Source organism: Neodiprion fabricii, chromosome 7 (genome assembly GCF_021155785.1).
Source record: "Neodiprion fabricii isolate iyNeoFabr1 chromosome 7, iyNeoFabr1.1, whole genome shotgun sequence".
Lineage (NCBI taxonomy): Eukaryota > Metazoa > Arthropoda > Insecta > Hymenoptera > Diprionidae > Neodiprion > Neodiprion fabricii.
The window spans coordinates 19,762,772-19,783,056 of NC_060245.1; the positions used below are offsets into that span (position 1 = coordinate 19,762,772).

The 20,285-nt window shown below is 38.3% G+C and overlaps 1 protein-coding gene across 1 annotated transcript in view; it reads right to left on the bottom strand.

The window, feature by feature from the left end:
* LOC124186278 overlaps nt 1-20,285 on the bottom strand; it is a 39,194-nt gene that overhangs the window by 1,454 nt on the left and 17,455 nt on the right. Inside the window, exons 4-12 of the mRNA XM_046577827.1 lie at nt 15,549-15,602; nt 12,852-12,980; nt 5,748-5,882; nt 4,424-4,552; nt 3,146-3,330; nt 2,969-3,077; nt 2,324-2,524; nt 1,085-1,305; nt 376-583 (exon numbers count right to left, since the gene is read on the bottom strand). Coding sequence (XP_046433783.1) covers nt 376-583; nt 1,085-1,305; nt 2,324-2,524; nt 2,969-3,077; nt 3,146-3,330; nt 4,424-4,552; nt 5,748-5,882; nt 12,852-12,980; nt 15,549-15,602 — 1,371 coding nt within the window. The remainder of the gene's footprint in view (nt 1-375; nt 584-1,084; nt 1,306-2,323; nt 2,525-2,968; nt 3,078-3,145; nt 3,331-4,423; nt 4,553-5,747; nt 5,883-12,851; nt 12,981-15,548; nt 15,603-20,285) is intronic.

Genomic DNA, 20,285 nt, shown 5'->3' on the forward strand with positions numbered 1-20,285 from the left:
ATTTCTTCCTGCCTTTTTGTCAATTCGAACCCGTTTAATCAACGAAGAGGAAATATGGTATTATATATCCTGTAATACAATGGCTACTCATTCTTTCGTCGTCTGCGCTATGCTGTACTTGGCGTATCGTCAGATGCAGGTAAATTAGTTGTTTGGAAAAAGTTTTCCAGTACCCGGGGATAAAAAGAATTTTAAAACTCTTCCGGAGGCACGTCGTGTCTCGACTTGGGTATAATTAAAAAAAGTGAGGGAGGAAGAGAGAGAGAGAGAGATTGGAATGGAAAGAAAACAGGAAAATTGACAAACTAGCTAAAACTGACGGGGAAAGTCGTTATACCAGTTTATAATGCCGCATGAATATAAAGTCTGACTCACCGTTGTCGTCGACGTTGAAATCAACGTAATTGTGACTGTAGTTCGGGGTGTACAGAAAGTTTGCACTGTTGTAATCCAGTCCCGGAAGTTCCATCTCTGCAGGGTTACTCTGCTTCGATTTATCCGCCGTTATCTCAAACCGCATTATCGTCGATCTTCCTACCGGATGGTAGAAGAACCAACCGTTGAACACCACTTGTGCATTTCCCTGCAGGTTTTCGGTTTCGTTAGATCACGATCAAGTTCTTCATCTTTCCGTGAACGGCGTGAAGCGACGGATCTGACCAGATTCAACCGAATCCAATAACCAAATTGCCCAAGTTCGTAGAACTTGGGTCTTTCAGGAAGTTGGCGGGCCACAAATCGATATGTTTTAATGATTTTACAACAAGATAGTTGTGTAATGAGTATTCATAAAATTATGATACTGAAAGCTCAGATATTCATGCTTTGTTTCAAATCGTTTTAAAATTGCTAAAAAATATATTGGAACACTACGAATATAATAATTTGATGAATACCGTATGCATGGCTGTCTCGCGATTCAATTGGCAAAGAATATGAATTGTTGCGTGGAACACAAGACTGGATTAACCAAAGGGAGAATTCCTGACGGTACCAACGAAACACCGCAAAGCTTCGGGGGCTGAGAGCCGTAATTGTGCAGTAGCGTGGATCGGGGATGAACGAGAAGTAAAGAAGACCTCACCTGGAACTCGTGGGGTAAAACGATCGCTCTGCCAGTGTCCTTCCGGAATATCGTCTTGTTGTTAAACTCGTAGAGATACTTATTTTCCTGATCTTTGGTCACCCAGAACTTTTCACCAGCGGCCTCGGACGTCGGAGACGCATCCCTCATCCAACAACCATGCAACGTGTCGTCGGTGTATCTGTGGTACACCGGTTTTCCAATCGCATACAATTCGCAGTCTGAAACCGATAATAAATCGCCGAAATTATCTTGGTCCGGGAAATAATATAATTTCCACTTGTGACGCATAATAGATATCGTACCGTGTCGAATAAAATTGAACTTTTACGGCTCGCAATATTTTACTGAACAAATTTAGTGGGTATACGAGAGTTCTGAACACAGATATTCCTACACTGACACAGTTACTGACGCTTAGTCGAGACGCAAACCCTATTACGGAACGTTCAAGGGTGGGGGATATTACTAATCGATTTTATCGATCCCACGAAATTTTGCCCGATGAGGATTGAAGCTATGGTGAGGCAGAGCAGATTATCAGTAAAGTAAGGCAACAAAGTTATCGGATGATCGATAACATCGGAAAATTAAACTATCCGACGATCGATAAAGTCAATCAGAGTGGGAAGATTCCTTACTCTCAAAGGTTCTAGAAAAGGGTTCGTGTCTTGGCTAAGTGTCGGTAGCTGTGTCGGTGTGGGAACCTGTGTCCAGAACTTTCCTTGTATATCTTCTAAAGTTTAATATAAATTTTATAGACATATTGATCAAGTTGAGTTGGATACAATGAAAGGCTTATTAGCTTCGCTAACGAGCAGAGGTCACGAAGTGGAAGAAACGATTTGAACTAAAAACATTCGACACCGTCATTGGATAAACCGAAGAGACTCGTGTCTCAGCATTTTAGCTAATTGGCATTTGTTCGTGAGAAAAAAATGCTGGAAACTTGTCTTCTTGTGGATGATATAAGACACAAGTTTGGAGTATTTATTTCTCGCTAACAAATACCAATTCAAAATGTCTAAATTGGTTTGTTTGCATAGACCAGCTTGACCATTCCTTGACCTCTCCTTGTAAGTCTGAACCTATTAAATTGTAACTGAAAGTATCTAATGTATAAAATTTAAGTTTCAGAACTGGTCGAATCTCAATTACTAGGACATGATCAGACCACTTTTGTCCCGGTTAATCAAATTTCCTGGTTCCTAAGCAGAAACTGACAGATTTCTCACTCACCCAACACCCTCGGTGGGAAGTTCGTGTACCTTATGGGGTAATTGAGCGGTTCTATTTCGTAAAAAGGTGAGCACTTTGCGCAGGGGTCACAGCCGGGTGGCGGAGGGCATAAGTCATCGAGATCCTTCTTGGGAGGTGGTCTCTCGCCGTAAATGGCGATCTGCTCTTTTCCAAGGCTCGACGGTGGTTTTCCATTGGTATCTGACGAGAAGTGATATCGCAAAGTGGAATAATTTCGAGAATGAGAAATCACAAGTACGGTTTTCTAGTAGATAGAGAGAATCGAAGAAGCTCTCCTTTAACGCCGAAGATCGATTTTCCCCGTGCAGACAGAAAAGGAGAGAGAGAGAGAGAGAACTGATTACGCGGGAAACCGAGCCGAGATTTCTCAGGAAACGAAATCGTTCATTACTACGGTGTATAAGGCAGTACCCTGAAGCGTTAATTAATTGCTCGGTATATCATTACCCGGGATTATCGTCATCGTTTCGATATTCGTATATAATTCCCCAGGTACACCTGGGATCTCGTAATTTACCGTTGGAATTACCGACGCGGAAGAGAATTATATGAAACGGAATGAAAATAAAAACTAAAATTTTTACTCAGTCGTGTCAATCGCGCAAATGTCTCGCAATTACTCACCGTAAACAGTCAGGAGACCGCGGGTGATTCCAACTTCATTTTTGACAATGCAATGGTATAAGCTGTGGTCCGAACTAGATATCCTCGTGATATTCAACCGCATCCTGGCCTGGGAACGTTCAAGGCTTGATTAAGGATCATGCTGAAGACAGAATGAAACCACGAATTAATTCCTACCATGTAGCCGGCTTTCTTGTCCACCACGTCTATCCTGTACTTGTCAGAGTTTTCGAGGAGCTGACCATCCCCGCGTTCCCAGTAGGTCACTGGTTCGGGAAAGGCCTCGATTTCACACTCCAAGTAAGCGATTCCTCCCATCCCGGCACCGACAATCTCATTTCGTATCCGTATAAGCGGCGAAACTGTAATTGGAATTGTGAAAAGTTATTAATGGATTTAAAACCTTGTCAAACTCCTCCAGACTTGGGGTTCCTTCTTTCGGAATGTGACGCAATTACCAAAGACCAAAGCACCAAATGCACCAAAGAGCCAGCAGTGTTCGGAATTCTCGTAACGAAGTGCAGAAGTGTCGTTAAAAGTTTGCTTCACAATACTATCAAAACAAAAGGAACTGTTTCAGTTTGTTGAATCGTACCCGTCAACGCATTGTAAGTTCGCGTATTCAACTAAAGCTGCAGAGAGTTTCATGCGATGCAAATGAAACTATCGTGTCACTCTCGGAATCTGTACGTCGACTGTAGAAAAGACCCTGACTTCCATATTTACGTGAAAAGGGAAAAATACAATCTACGATGAAGTGCTGCTGCCGTTTCAATGTGACAGGGACGACGAAGTATACAGGGAAGATTATTTTGTCAGGTAATAAATCGGCGGAAACGCGATACGGAGGATTATCCACCTCTCGTAAATTATACACAATTCATCGTTCATTGACTTGCGTGAAGAGACGTGATTCACGACCTGTCGTCGCCGTCTCGGGTAGAATCGATAAGCTAATTTTACACAAGTGTCGCAAATTTCCGTTAGGAAATGTCAGGGTCTACTGCTCAACGTCTGAAGTTCGTTATTACCGAAGAACGTTCCGACCGGTTATGCCAGTAAATGTCGAGTCTCATTGGATCATCTCGTTTCCGCGGGCCGTGTCTAATATGAGGAACGAGCGACGATCGTAAAAGGAGAATTCCACAGTGCTACATGAACATCCTAGCCTTTATTAATTCCGGTACTAGAGATTCCAAGCAGCAAAACAAGTTAAAGTTCAACATGTTTATGATAACGGTTTCCTTGTGCTTTCGCTCGCTCAGAGAATATATACTGACAGTACCGAATGGACGTTTTAGCCATTAGATTTAGGTTAAACCGAATTGAATCACAAAAAATTAACAAACTTTATTCAATAATCAAATTTCCGAAGTATTTTAAATCCTTGGGACAACAGGTTTCATGTTTATAGTCTTGGATTGAAAGGAGAGAAAGAGGAAAGATTATACTCACAGTACACTTCGAGCTTGTACATCTGCTTCGCTCTTGGTGGAATTCCGTTGTCTGCAGTGCACAGGTACTTGCCCATGTGTATCCTGTTGACTACGGTGATATTGAGCGTGTGATCGGTGACCGAAGACACTGGAAAAAGCAGAGAATACAAAGAAAATTGAGAAAATAGAAAAGCGAGAAGACGAAGAGAAGCCCGCGGAAAGTTCGTTCACTCCGACAAAAATCGAATTTTGAACTGCAGTTTCCGTTCCTTACTGGTAAAATGAACATCACGGTGAAAGTTGAGACCTTGTTATAAACTCCTTCGCAAGCACCCATGTGCGTGTGTGTGTGTGTGTTTGAGTGTAAGTGCCTGTGTGTAGCTAGTTGTTGGAGATTCCAGAAAGAGAGACTGCACAACCGCAAGGGTTGTTCGTGAACTTCTCTATGAGATACGTTTCTCCCCCGAGGGTAAGAAACCGAGCGAATCACCCAACTAGCACTATCGGCACGCTGGCTATGCTCTCTTCGAGGCCTATTTTACCCCGATTTCATCTCGTTGCCTCAGCTGCGTTAAAGGCACAGACCATTAACTCCGTATCACAGTATCAGTCATCGTTCAGGAGGCCGATTTTCACCGACAGCCGTCTTGCGACCGCCGCATGCCTCATTTAACCTTTTGGTCTATGGGTCTAACTGAGGCTCCGCGTACTCTCACCGTATCCACCTTCCGGTTTCAACTGACTCTAAATTTCTCCAGTGGATAACTGCAAACGCGTTTCACTTCCAGGAGCAGAAATATAACTTCGGTCGGCTGCTTGGCCAGTAAAATTAATCACGATCCCAGACTGAAATTAGGATTTCCACTTATATAGTTCTTGGCCACAGAAATGATCATTCATGACTCGACGATGAGTATAATACGGCTCGAATAGGTGCCAAAAGATGTTCAAAGCATCTTGAAGGAGTTGTTTCGTCTCTTTTCCGACAGTCTCTTCAAATTTTGATCAACTTGGAACAACTCCTTGTGAACTGTTGTTCCCGATACGAAGTGGCCGAAGCGTAAACGCAGCGGTTGTGTTACCACAGTACCATTCGCGGGCTTTTAATCTCTTCAATTGCTCGATTCATCACCAAACTCCGACACCAAGTAATTTATGTCCAGAAGTTTCCAACACTTGGCACGCTCTACTGTTCCAAGATTGGTGTTTACGTAGAACAAAGTACATCGATGTGGTCACAACTGGTACCTCTGTAGGTTATACCAAAACCTTAAACTGTACTTTACTTCGATTCCATCACACCTGCGGAAGTTAAACATCGTGCCAACGAGTGGTAAACTTACGTGTCCAATTGCCAAGCTCGATGCTGGTGTCCTTGGACCAGGAAATAACCGGAGGAGGATAGCCGCTGGCGGGACAACGTAATCGGACGTTTGACCCTTCGGCGACGGGGATGACCTGGTAGGACTTGGCCTCACCTGAAACAGAGGATCAATTTTTCTCTCAGCCTTGAGTGTGCCGTTGGGATTGGCTTTTTTCAAGATGCTCGCTGCATTAGGTGCATGCGAAGATCGACGCTTCGTGCTTCGGCAACAAACTTGAACCACTCGGAGCAGGGAGTGATAATTATTATTCTCCAGCAGGAGGAGTAGGAGCCGAGAAGCGTGACAATGACGCACTTCCGTGCTCGAATAACAAACAACGTACTTGCACAGCATCCTGCAAACTATGTCTCGGAAAATCGCTACGAGTTTAAGCTTTCAAGAGGCTGTTTCTGCGAGTACTGCAGTGTTGGTGTACGTATAATTTACTACACCTTGCGTGCGGAATTGTATCTGGGAAAATGAATAATTGAAACACCGGCGCCATATAATGTATAAGCTTTTCACTGGTTCGCTCTTTCATCCCTTTGATGAAATCACACACACGGGCATACCGGAAAGACGGTTTCACGAAGATGCGATGTATACTATGCGTTATATTTATATCCGTCAACCCCTTCTTTGACACACCCGTTCAATTTGTCCCGGATGGTGCTTCATTCATTCACCTTTTATTAACAACCTTTTGGTAGGACTTTAGTTTAAGAATTCAGTGATATACTTTAAACATTCCTTAATATGTCTGAAAAGTTGAAATTCGGAAAACATAAGACCGAATTGTTTTAAAATAATCATTAAGACTATTCAGTTATGGAAAAGTGAGCATTCAATGAAAAATTAGTCCGGGCTGTTATCGAATGATTAACAATCCAGTCGGAGATAGTCTCAGCTTATACAAACAGCTGTTCGAAAAAATGTTACGTGCTGCAAAATAGAAGAATTAACGATCTTCGATCACATTGTAAATTAATTCGCTACGTGGAGATTTTTTCGTACAAATCTATGCACGAGCGAAATGCAATAACTTAGATTTTCGTGTAAGCTTTCTTCATTGAATCTGTGTTTCGAGAATTGATTTACCATTGTTGAGAAATTATCATTACTTAATAAAATTCAATAACGTCAACTTGAGTTATAATTCACATTTCGCATCTTGAGATGATAATTTCCGTTTCATTCGCCAACACGTCATTTACATATGTGTATTACTTATGTAAAATATATCTTAACCAAACTTTAACGCAGCATAGGATTCTCTTGGGATCTATAGAGAATCGCGAATAACATAACATTATGTAGATTCTCGCAGTATTTAATGGCAAGGGTAGGTTGGCCGAGTCATTGCAGAGTTGAGGAATGAGTTTCGTATATGAATTTCAAATATTATCACGAGACCGAAAAGTGGGAAGAGGAAGAGAGAGAGAGAGAGAGAGAGTGAAAGAGCAAGGGAAAGAGAAAGAGACAGGGAGCAGAGTCAGTTCCAAGACCGCGCGAGTCCCGGACCAAAAGCCCGAGGGATACGCCGGTAGTGGAATTCAATTAAAATGAAAAGCTGAAGAGGGAAGATTGAACGGGCGCTCAACCGAATGGATATCAACTCCGTGCTACGCTGCGGTCTGAAAACCAAAGCTCGAAGCTTTTGTTCCACTCCCTCCCCCCCCCCTCTTTTAATTTGTCGGTAAAAATAAACAGATACTCGAGTCAATAGGCCGGTTTGTAAAACGATTGCGATTAAAACGTCCGAAACTCATTAAGAAGAGAGTACACGAAACAAGTATTAAAAAAAAAAGAAAATAATAAATAAGAAAAAGCAAATAAAAAAAAAAATCAGCCATGAAAAGAAAAGGATTTTGAATTTGAAATTCAAAACCAAAGGCAACGAAATTTGACGAAACGATAGAAAAAGGCATAGGGACAAGTTCACATTGATTGTCGTTATAGCTTCCGACGGAACGTGACTTCGTGATGTATTTCAACGACGCGACGGCGAAAACTGTGAGAGAATTCGAGGCGGGGAAGAGAAAGAGGGAAAGTTAGTTAGCGCCGGAGGGAAATTATTCGTTTCAGAGCTTTCAGGTTATGCCTGCCTGCCTGTCTGCCTGCCTGTCTGTCTGTCTGTCTATACGGCTGGCTTGTCGCGAGAGCTACACGAAGCTAATCTCGGCATCGAATATCGAGTCGAGGCATCAAAGTTAGCTGTATAACCTGATAGGGAGGACAACGTGGGCACCGATCGTTGGTCCAAGCAATAAAATCCGCGTCAATTACGCCACACTTTGCAGGAAATAATTGAAAAGAAAAAAACGATGGTACGAAGCTTATTTTTTAGATTCCATACTTTATTTATTACATACTTTATATGTTTTTCCCACTCGAACTCTTGGTGAAAAAAACGTACTCGACGGAAATTCATCTTTTTTCAACGTTGATTATTCGTTTATCTTTTTTTTTTTTCATTGCAGGACTTTTACGAGCAGCGTTATTGCCAAACGATACGAGACGATGTATTTGCCAGTATAAATGATGCATCGCTTTTTAACCCTGCGGTTCGGCGACGATCGTAAAAATCAATCATTTTCATTGCAGCTACCGGTGATAACAATCGACACGCTAATTCTTCGGAGCTGTTCGTGCTTTCGCTTAAAGGGAAAGTAAAAAATCAAATGCAGACAAAAAAAATAAAAAAATAAAAAATTATACGGCGTCTAATTTATGCCGGTTGTTTATAAAATATTTCTCTGACGTTGTGGAAAATCTTTATTAAAAAATCGTTCGTTTACCGCATAAATGAGGTGAGTACAAAAGAAAATTGAAGAAAGGGAGGGGAAAAGAGGCAGAGACGAAATAAAGGACGCCGAGAACTTGAACCGGTTGAATTTAGAGCTAATCGATTTGGACGCCACTTATTGAAACTCATTGTCGGCTTCCTCGGTAGAAAAGCTCCCTTATTCACGATGTATCAGCACTTATTTGTTGCAGGAACGTTTTTCTCCGACAGCTAATATAATTCTTACAAAATGTGAAAAATAATTCGCGTTAAAAATATTTCACGTTTCAAATTTGTGCGGAAAACGTTTTGTATAATCAGCCTAATAAAAACAACTAGTTCCATAAAAAATGTCGACATTACGCAGAACTATCATTTACACTGAAATAGTATTGTAAATTGTTAAAAACTATCGAGGTCAGGATGATCTTTCAACGATGATCTACAGTGACGATATTTCTAGTGAAAAGAAAATTGTACTTTTCCTTTCGCAATCATTATATAATTGTATTGTAGTCGTAAAAAATGTCGACGTTGTAAAAACACCACTTTCCACGGTTTTCGAGATCGTGACGTGACTCGTTGTTGGTAAATTTCACGCACCGAGCTGTTAATCTGTCCTCGAGGCGCGCGAGAGTAATCAAATTAGAAAACCATTTCCACGGAATGAAATTAACCAGCTTTTGCTCCGATACCCAATGTATGCACAGTTTTCACGATGAATACATGCCGATTTTTTCCGCATATTTAAATTTCTGCAATTCGCGATAATTCGCCAGTTTTAATTTGCCTTCAATAGTTTTTTCCTTCTTCTAGCTATCGCAAACACAAGTGAAGTAGTGAAGTTCTCGCGTTCGTAATATCGATTTCACAGAATCACGTACGTTTCTAGAGAATTTTTTTTTTTTTCACCTTTCGTTAAAACGCCAGCGATTGGAATTCGTGCAGAAAGTTTCGCTCACTGTGTGAAATTTGAAAGAAAAAAACGCGGGAATATTTTTTCGCGAATTCATATCCCGATTGTACTTTTTTCTTTTCTTCTTTAGCTCGAACGATATTATTGAAAACGATTAAGAGCGTTCGTAATATAAAGATTTCACAGAATCATCGGTATAAAAACGTCTTCGGAGAAAAACTTTTTGGCCTCTCTTATTTGTTGAAATTCAAGCGAAGATATTTGGGGGAAAAAGTTTCCGCACCCTGAAGATTCTGGACGAAAACACTGCAGCCTGATTGAGTATTCAAAATCAATTCACCCTCACCCAATCAACTTTTGATTTTCGTAACGCTTGAACAAACCTCGGAGAATAAACGGGGGAATGTTTATCCGCTCCTTCTTCTTTTCCTGTTTGATTATGCCGTATTGACACGGTTCGCTAGTCTATCTACAGCTTCAATCCACTCAGACACGGTTATATTCACGTCTAGACATGTCGCCCTGCAATATTCATCCACTGGCTGATAGAGCTGCAGGGATTAAATAAAAATGCGAAAAAGGGGATGAAGGTGTGCGAAAAGTATGTGCGAGCATATTGACGTAAAAATAAGTAATTCCTCCAAATTATGATATTGATAATTTTGAATGAAAACTAATTTTTATAGAAAAAAAAAAGTTAGGGGTGGGACGGGGATGAAGTTTTGAATTTAAAAGCTCCGAAAGCGACTAATTCCGAATTATTTGGTGGTAAAATTTAAAGTAGAGATATCAAACTTTTACGAAACAACAAAGTTTCGAATGGTCGGAAAACCGACGGTTCAAAGTTCCGAAATGCAAAATTTCGAAAATTCAATATAGCGCAAAGTTCCGATAGAGTAAAATTACGAAAAATAAATTTTTGATGGAGTGAAATTCCAAAAATTAAAATATACTCATACAGCGTAGCTTACTCAATTATTGGGTGTAGAAAATGAGAAAATACGAAATCAGAATCACCAGGATTTCGAACGTAAAAATATCGAAAATTCAAAACAAAGAAAGATCAAAGTGGTGAAATTTCATCGAGTCAGAAATTCACAGAACAGAAAATCTTCGATCATTCGGAATCTCGATGTTTCAGATTTTTATATTCTCTCATTTTTGCACTTTCGGAACTTTCGGACTCGTTGAAGTTACGCCCTTTTGGTATTTTGCGCTTTCTGAACTTTGAACTTCCGGAACTTTGAGCGCCAGGTTTCGTACCACTCGAAACTTTGATGTTCCGTCAAAGTTTGATTTTCTTGCTTTAACTTTCGCCGCGAAGAAATTCGGAATTTGGCGCTTTCGAAACATTACATACATTTTTTCTATACAATACATTATACATGAATACCGCGTTTCAGGCTTGGAACTACAATATTCTCATAACCTGTGCGCATTAACTTCATGAAAAGCTCGTCAAGCGAATGCGAGAGCAATGACGGTATTAGAAATGTAAAGCGAAGTGATGGAAGAATTAAGCCCGGAGTGGAGGATACTGCGGAGGCGATTTAAATCCCTCGTGAAAATAAGACTAAGAGGACGATATTCCATTAAATAATCGGAAGCGGGGATCAGACAGTTTCAAAGCGCGACAAAATTTCCATTATTTTAAATAATCATCCGATAAAAAGACTGCAGCTGATCCGTCGTTAATCTCAGCGTGGCTAAAAATATCCTCTTGAAGATTCTTTTCTTTTTTTTTTTTTTTTATTTTATTCACAACCACTCTTCGAAATCGTTGCAACGTGCCACTTTGTGCGTTTACCTAAAGTTCAAGGGTGATTAAATTATCTCGCGGTGTTTAATATCGCCTCGATTATAATCCACCCTCTCAAGTTTAAACGGATCATCGAAGCTCTTCGAGGTTAATATCGTCCTCCGTTACACTCCTTAATTAAATAGTTTACAATTTGCAGCCCAGATCGCCGACGGTGAGTTATGAAATTATCAATTGGCTAGCTTAAAATCTATGCATACTATTTTTGATAATTTAATTACTATATTTGATAAGTTAAATAAATTTTATGGGAGTTTTGTGACCCTCAAGATTTCTGCATCTGCACTTTTAAACGTTTGGTTAATGTCAACGTGCAAATTATAACTCTGAGACAAAAATGTTCAGGGAGTTTTTTTGCACGTTTCTTTAGTTGCACATTTTTTCATAAACAAAAAAATTCCCACTCAATTGAAAGAGTTTCATTGGAATTTTTAATACTTTGGATTGCGGTACACTTTAAACTATAACTCTAGGTGAAACGTTTCGAGGAGCATTTTTGTTGCTCTTTTAATTCTCTGAATACGCATATTTTTTTTCATCTGTAATACGATTTCTACATCTAAAAACAATAATTTGGTTGATAATAATAAAGTGGGATTGAGCCTGTTGTATTTTTATCAAAAAATACTAAATTCGACAAATTTGTATTTGAGATCGAAGAAAATAAAAAACGAAAGCAATATGTTCCTATAAGAAAAGTGAAAAAATGCAATTTGAAAGAACTTTGAATACGGTAGCAAGAAAGAAAAAAATTCGCACTCAGAGAATTGAAAGATAAAAAAAAATGCTCGTTGAAATATTTTTCCTAGAGTTATGGTTTAAGGTTTACTGCGATTCAAGGTATTGAAATTGCAACGAAACCCCTTAAATTGAGTCGACATTTTTTTTTTTTTTGGGGGGGGGGGGGGGGGGGGGAAATACGCATCCAGAGAATCTAATAACGTGCAAAAAAACTCCTGGAACCTTTTTGTCTCGGTGATATAGTTTGCACGTTAGCGTTGATCAAACGTTCAAAAATGCAGATGCAAAAATTTTAAGGATCATGGGATTTTTAAACTGGGATGATTTTTTTTTTTTTATTTAACCTAAAAAAAAACCTAGTATTGAGATTATAACCAAGCGAGGTTATACATCGATTTTTCATTTGAAATCTCATCAAAATTGCTGAAAACAAGCGATCGGTTTCATTTTGGAAAATCTAATATTTAACGATACCAAATAACGTAATAAAAAAGTGTTTTATTGAGATTGTAGAGATAGTTTGTTGAATTACAGACAATTTTGAAGCGATTTGATATGAAAAATCTACATGTAAGCTCTTCTTTTTAAACATTCAAGTATTTTCTCTACTTGCGCATTTCAAAAAAAACGAAAAAAAAAAATCATCGTCGTAGTTTACCGTTAAATTGATAAAGATCGAAACTTTTGTTTCTTTTTTCATAAAAAGTTAATCAAACTCTTGACTCACCAAACCCGTGTGAAAATGGGTTTTCAAATTCGAAATACAGACAAAAGTTGACACTGAATAAACATCATTATAAAATACAAGTGCGTTGCACTTACCCAAAATTGATGGCGGTATCAGTAGTCTACCGCTGTCTGTACCGTTGGCTAATTTCACGTGGTAGGCAGTAACTCCCGGGTTTCCATTCGACCCTGCCTTTCCCTTCGGACCTCGCGGTCCGGTATCACCTGAAAATTTAATCGAAACTTTGAAGAAGAGTGAATTTCTCCTAATATCTAATCAGGTTTCATCCAACTCTCGAGGTGATTATCATCGTTCAAAAAAGTTTAATCTTTTTTTCACACTTCATACGGAACCGAAAATATAACACAAAGATTAGCGCGAATGACTCGAAGAATTTAGCTCAACCGTTTCCAGACGCTGTAGTTAGGGGTAGATTTAATCCTTGAAGTATAACGTGTAACATGGCAGGGTTGAACGCGATGTCGGCATGATTGGAAGATCGTTACCATTCAATTACCGCCAAGTTTAATCATCCGTAAGGTACCGAAGGATAACCGGCGGAGCCAACCTTATAGTCATTGAGTATCAATAATCGAAGGGAAAATTGGAAATTTCAAAGCTGTCCGTGGCTGGAAATTTTACAAGACAACGAAGATGTAACGAAGTCAAGAATATATAATGTACATTTATTATTTTCACAGTATTAAAAACTGTCTATTCGACGTTTACATCGCATGATACTCAAGTTTTTTATTTTTATCCATTATTTATCATAAATGATTAACATAATTCTGGGTACGAAATGATAATGTTTATTTTTTTTTTTTTTTTCTTTATTAGATTAAAACAAAAAATCTAATACGCGTTATCGATCATGATTACTCGTGCAATATTTTCCTGCAACTGTCGCGATGACTTGATGTTTTTCCGTGACGAAAAGTAACGTTCAATTAACAAATAACAATTTAACGTTGCAATAGGTAAAAAATTTACCTAGAACTATATTTATCGATTGTGGTAAAAAATGAAAATATTTAAGGACCGAGCGGTAACCGGAACTAAAAATTTCTCTCAGTGTAACAATTGTACTAGAATTTTCTCTAGTAACTGTAAAAACAGAAAAAAAAAATAAATAAATAAATTAAATTTCACTCGGTGCATCGATCTTCCTTCTTCCGTCGTTCGTTCGCGTGAGAACGTGTGACAAGGATAAAAAAAAAAAAAAAAAAGAAAACAAAAAGAAGTAAATGAATTACAAATAAGTGGATAGGGAAAAAATGTGAGAAATGTGAAGTAGCGGGACGCATTCGGTCGGAATAAACGCATTTCGACTTACACCGCGGAGCTGATAGAGTAGCTGACATAATTCCGCTGTACCAGCGTTCCGTGAAATAGATACATGTATATATATATATATATATATATATATATATATATATATATATATATATATGTACACAGAGACGACTGCAGTTGCAACAGCAAATTCGCGTCATCATCTTTCTTTCCTTATATGTATAAAGGAATTGAAATCGCTGGCGTATCAGATCGTATAAACTCCCAGATGCAAGCGGTGTATCGAGGTTTGTATATAAATATATTATATATTGTATATTGAACGTGTACGATATATATATATATATTTAGGCGATTTTTCTTCGCAAACAGTGTCGTATAGAATACTGTATGGAATCCGGATTTATATCCCCATAAAAACGTAGCAAACCGAAAAGAATACCGGCAGTCTCGCAGAATCGAGGAATTTCATCCCTTGAATATTGGTCTCAAAATAGTAGAAAGAAAAGGAAGGAAAAAGAAAAAAAAAAAAATGCAAGAAAGAAAGAAAACAGAAACGAAGAAAAAGAATGAAGAATGTAGCAAGCAGCTGATCGTGGAAATAAGAATTACGTTATGAAATCTGGAAAGAATTAGGTGAGAACGTTAATTTGAGAGAACATGACGGGGAGAAAAAAAAAAAAAAAATGAATTCTGTGATTTCAATTGCTGCATCGATAATATTATTGTTCCCAGTGATAGCGTAAAAAATTGAATTGTAAACACTGGTATTTCGAAACACTAATTTTATGCTAAATATAAACTGATTCTTCCTTTCGACATTTCTTGTAATGTTCAATGTTTTTTTTTTTTTTTTTTTTTTTTTCGTACACGGTAAAATTTTTTCGAAATGTAAAGGTAAATAAAACGTTGAAATATATGAAAGTGAAAAATAATTCTCGTTACAGAGTTTTCAATAATGCGATAATTTGTTTTACAGAATTTTAAAATATAGAAAGTCGAAGCACGGATAAAATCAAAATGCAAAAAGGTGTAGATTATGGAAAATTGAAAACATGTTTTATTTTTTCTTCAATACTTATTCTGATTTTCTACACTTCATTTTTCACATTATGATTTTTCAACGCAATTCGAACCTTCGACATTTGAAAATCTACAAAAATACGTTGTCGCGTTTTTGATAATTCCATGCTAAGATATGGATCCCTATATTTACTAATATTTCTAAATTCTTATCCCTGACCAACTGGCGGCAACCATTTTCGGTTGAAAATTTTGATCCTCGTAAAATACAAAAATCCTGAAATTCTTAGGCTTTCGAATCTATCACCGTTTGCAAAAAACACACTGACTAATTTTATCTGCACATTGTCGAGTCGAACTCTTGTATTCAAATTTTCAGTCCTGATTAAAGTCTTTGAATAAAAAAAGGCAAGATCCAACGTGTTTTTTGTGTGTTCAAAATTCGGAAATTTTGCTGATCGATCCTTACTCACCTTTAGGTCCTGGAGGTCCCCGAGGTCCCGGAGGTCCTTGATCTCCCGGTCTTCCTGTACAGCAGATAAAAAGGAATGAAAAATAAGTAAATAGTATCATTTGGTTGACTAAAGTTTTTTTATTTCATCGACTAAAACATTGTTTAAACGGTCTGAAAATTTTCGAAAAATTCTCAAGACTTCTATTTTCCACTTGGAACATTTCTAAATCACGGTTTCACTATGAAGTTAATGAAAAAAGTCGAACGTGCCAAAGAAACAGAGAAAAATCGCTCCGTAATTTAACCGGTCTATAAACATTCCAAGTGTAAGACAAAAGTTTTGAGAATTTTTCGAAAATTCACAAACGATTCAAACAATTTTTTAGCTGACCAAAAAAATTGAAAATGTTGGAAACAAAAAAAAAAAATGGGACAAAATCGGCCCGTCTTGGGCCTGGTTTTGAAATGTTTGGAATAAAAGATACGGCTTCTGAGAATTTTTTGATAATTTTAAAAAAGGTCGTTATCAAAATCACGTTGAATATTTATAAATAATTGAGCAGTTGAATCAAAAATGTGAAAAAATTCAGGGCAGTGTTTCAGAGTTGGGAGAATCGGAGAAAAAAAGTTGTTAAACAAAATCAGAAATGATGAGGGTCTGACCCTCGGTCGGGTTCGCATGAAATTCCGTAGACATAAAGTGGAGGGGAAAATTCGGGGATTAATCGCGCGGCGTGTTCGAGGGTGGTTTATGAGTGGCGCCGTCCTGATTGCAGGGGGTATTCCATCGGCGGATTATCACCACTGCAGCATCCTGCAAGCCCCAGGGCTAAGTGCGCGAGTATGGGAAAGTAATTACGAAACAACAACGCCGCGCAACGCTCCTCGATCCAGCCCTCCACCCCATTTCGGTAAACCTGCACCCTTGCCTGCAGAATGTGTACATACCGGCTCCTGTGACCCACAAAAGGACTCTCCATTGTCGGAGCCGTGATTAAATACCCGCGCGAAGTGGATTTCCTCCGTCCTAACGCGAGTACCTACCGCAGATGTCATTACAGTTGACGAGGTGAACAATATCACCGTTTTCCACAAACACCTCTCTCTCTCTACCTTTGTGTTTGTTACACCAGCCGAGACGAGTGGTGACCGGCCTTGATGAAACGTGTGATTCGCTTACATTTTTAAAGATATACAAGCCAAATAGGCTCAAGATTTAGATTCGGCGAATCGAACTACATAAAAATCATGATTTAACTATTAATACAGCTCTATGGAATTTATTTTATCACAATAACTGCAATTTTTTTGCTATTTTTCGCAATTTTCAGGGTTTTTTTTTGCCATTTACTTAAATTTTCAAAGACTTGTGGTTGAATAAACTTCAGATTTGGATATAGCGGACCAAAATACATAAAAATCATACTTGGTCTATGGTTCCATAAATTTTTTTCTCACCGAAACTGCTAATTTTTGGCGATTTTTATGGGTTTTTTGCAATTTACTCAAAATTTTGAGGGTGTACGGGCAAAATTGACTTCAGATTCGGATTCGGCGCGTCAAAATACGTAAAGATAGGTAGGTCCGGTCAAAGGTACAGACCACTTTTTTTTTTGTAGGCCGGTGATATTGTTGGAATTACAAAAAACGAGGTACGTCGAACCATTTTGCGCTATCGTCGATCCTGTTTTGGTAATTGCAACGCAAAATCAGTTTCTGAGATTCACTCTACTTTTTTAGTTAAATAAGACGACAACGTCAATTCATTCTTGCACAAGCATTAAATTTTCGCAACAGTTGCGAGAAAATCTAGCAACAGTGATCGTAATGAGAAAGAACAGTAACGGATAATAGACTTTCCGGTAACAGCTGGAAAACTAATTCTCATTTTCTACCTAGAACTATATTTTATCGATTTTGGTAAAAAATGAAAATAGTTGAGAACCGAGCGGTAACCGGATCTTAAAGTTTCTCTCATTCCACGCATTGAGAATACGTCCAATGAATATATTCACGATAAATCTGAAACTCAAGACCAAAGAACAGAGAAATATGAAAGGGGTGAAATTTGGCGAATCCAGAAATTCGGTAAACTAAAAATCTTGGATCATTCCGAAATTCGGGTTGCCTCTGATGTTCAAATTTTCGAACCATTCGAAATTCTGACGTTTGGTCAAGGTTCGATTTATTTACTTCAAACTTCGCCAGGAAATAATTCGGAATTTCGCGCTTCCGGATCTTTTCAAATTCGGAATTTCAACCCCACCTCCTGCCAAGACCGTCACTTGACAGATGGTCCTTACATTTCAGTCGTCGAGCAGAGCTGCGGCGGCGTATATCCTTAGAAATTTGAAAATTCGTTGACCCTGCAGAGCTTAGGTGAAATACGATGGCAGAGTTGGTGAAATAGGTGGCTGGATGCGGACTGGTGAGGAATAGAAGGGCTGGAGGTATCCTGATCCGCGTAATTTTCCCCCGGATCTCGTTTTACGTTTCTCCTTCTCGCTCTCCCTCTCTCTTTCTCTCTCTCTCTCTCCTCTCAAATGAAACGCTTCCAATATTTCACAGCGCGTGCAGATTCGATTCGCGATAAAACGCGTATAAGGCACTCTGTGCTTGATGGGAAAAAGAAGCGCGGAGACGAAGGATAAGGATGTGAATAAATAAAAAATCGAATCAAATAAATAAATTTTCTCTCCAACAAAGCGAGTATTCCATTTCTATGGGTATATATACTCTCGGGATAAATTCCTCAGCATCGATTCGAATATACTGCTGCGTTTATTATTACCGAACTACTCGCGAATGCTCGACAAATGGATGTATGATACGATATTCTTAAGCTCTGAATTATAAAGCACAACGGAACTCTTATTCGTCGCATAGAAAATAGGTCAGGCTAATAAAAACGGTCGCTGAAAATTTTTGTTTATATCAGTCCAAGAGCGAAATGCGAGATTTACGAGATTCTTATTTTTCCATCTCAATTTTTCCGTCCGGAATCGTGACAGAATGAAGACTGATTGCACGGAGCGAAGTGTTCCGTATTTTTATTTATTTTTTTTTTGTGAAGATATATCCTCCGATGGAAACCTTTCTCACCAATTTGGGCTAAATTCCTTAAGAATTAATGGAAAATAAATCTGACAAGGTTAGTAATACCTGATAAACGAATAGTGAAAATTGTACGATATGTATGAAGAATTGTAAAATAAATATTTATTGACTTATTTATTTATTTTATTTTTTTAATTGCCTTCCAGTGAACTCAGTGGAACGTTTTTTCCAGTTCTTTGAAGCGTTCGTTAAATTTCACTCGTAATCGAATATGAGTTACCTTATCGATTGGATTGATATTTATTTACCACCTAATGAATATTCTGGATTTAAAAGTTTCAAAATTGAGTAATCCGAATTTCAGAGAAGAAGAGAAATGTGATTGCCACCAAGAAAGCTTGAATCAGATACCGTCGAGGTGCGAAATGTCTGTTTAGCGTCTTTTTCGTCGAGGAAAAAGTTACGAATCACGTCACACGGACGAGCGCTGAGTAAAGATAAATCAGGTGTCGAGTATTTTTTCAAGTGCGTATGAATTTGTTATGAGATTTGGCGAATCGCGTTATCGATCGAATATAAATGTAGAAAAGAGAGAGAGGTTCAATTTGACGGAGCAGCCTTTAACCGGGAGAAATTTTTTTCACTTGCAAACAGTTTTAAACTCTACAAAATTTTTTTTACAACAGCCGACAAATTATAATTTTATTTACAAAACGAAAAAACGATTTTTCTCACCCGAACCGTTACTCCATTATAAACTATATCTATTGTACTAGCATTTTCTACCAACTGTTTGCTGTATACATATAACATGAAATTTTTCTCAGTTCGGAAGCGTATACATTATACCTATAATCGTAAAGTATATATATATATATATATATATACTTTATACATATACGCAGGATCAGAGTCATGAATTTCATATCCTTCGACCACCGGCGGCGTACCGAGTATGGATCGAAAAAAGGCGGATAAAAAAAAAAAAAAGTGGAAAGAAAAAATTTTTTATTCAGGGAAAAGAGTGCTCAATCCCCGCAAAAGATACCACCAGCCTCGGAGTTACTCTGCATGGATCAGGAACTCTGCATGGATGCAGTGTGGGAGTACATACATACATGCATATATATATATGAGGTATCCCACGCCAATTCAACCTGGGTTTTACCCTTGACCTCTTACTTTTGGAGTGCAATTTTTTTTATGATTGTTCTCACTTTGAAAGGTACTCTGTCAGAAAAACATAGTACCTTTCAAAGTGAGAAAAATCATAGAAAAAAAAGCGGGCCAAATTTAAGAGGTCATGGGTAAAACTCAGGTCGAATTGGCGTAGAATGCCCCATATATATACATATATATATATAGATATAACATAGCTTTATATACATATAGGTTATAACGGCGACTCGTCGCTTAATGGAAACGTAAACGTATGAATGTCCCACTTATCCGAACCGCCGGCCGTGTTTACCCAGCTTTTAAGCTCTCGTTGATTTTTTAAGCAGGGTATAAAATGAATCTGAAAAGGACAAAATTTCCCGAATAATCCTCATAATTAGGGTTCGAATTTTGAAATAGCGACGAGTCAATGTGCGACGAATTAATAATACGACGATTTTTTTTTATCTGATCGAATAAGATTCGATGTAAGTAGATAACTGTGCAAATTCATTAATTTTTAAGGAATCTGACGGCGACA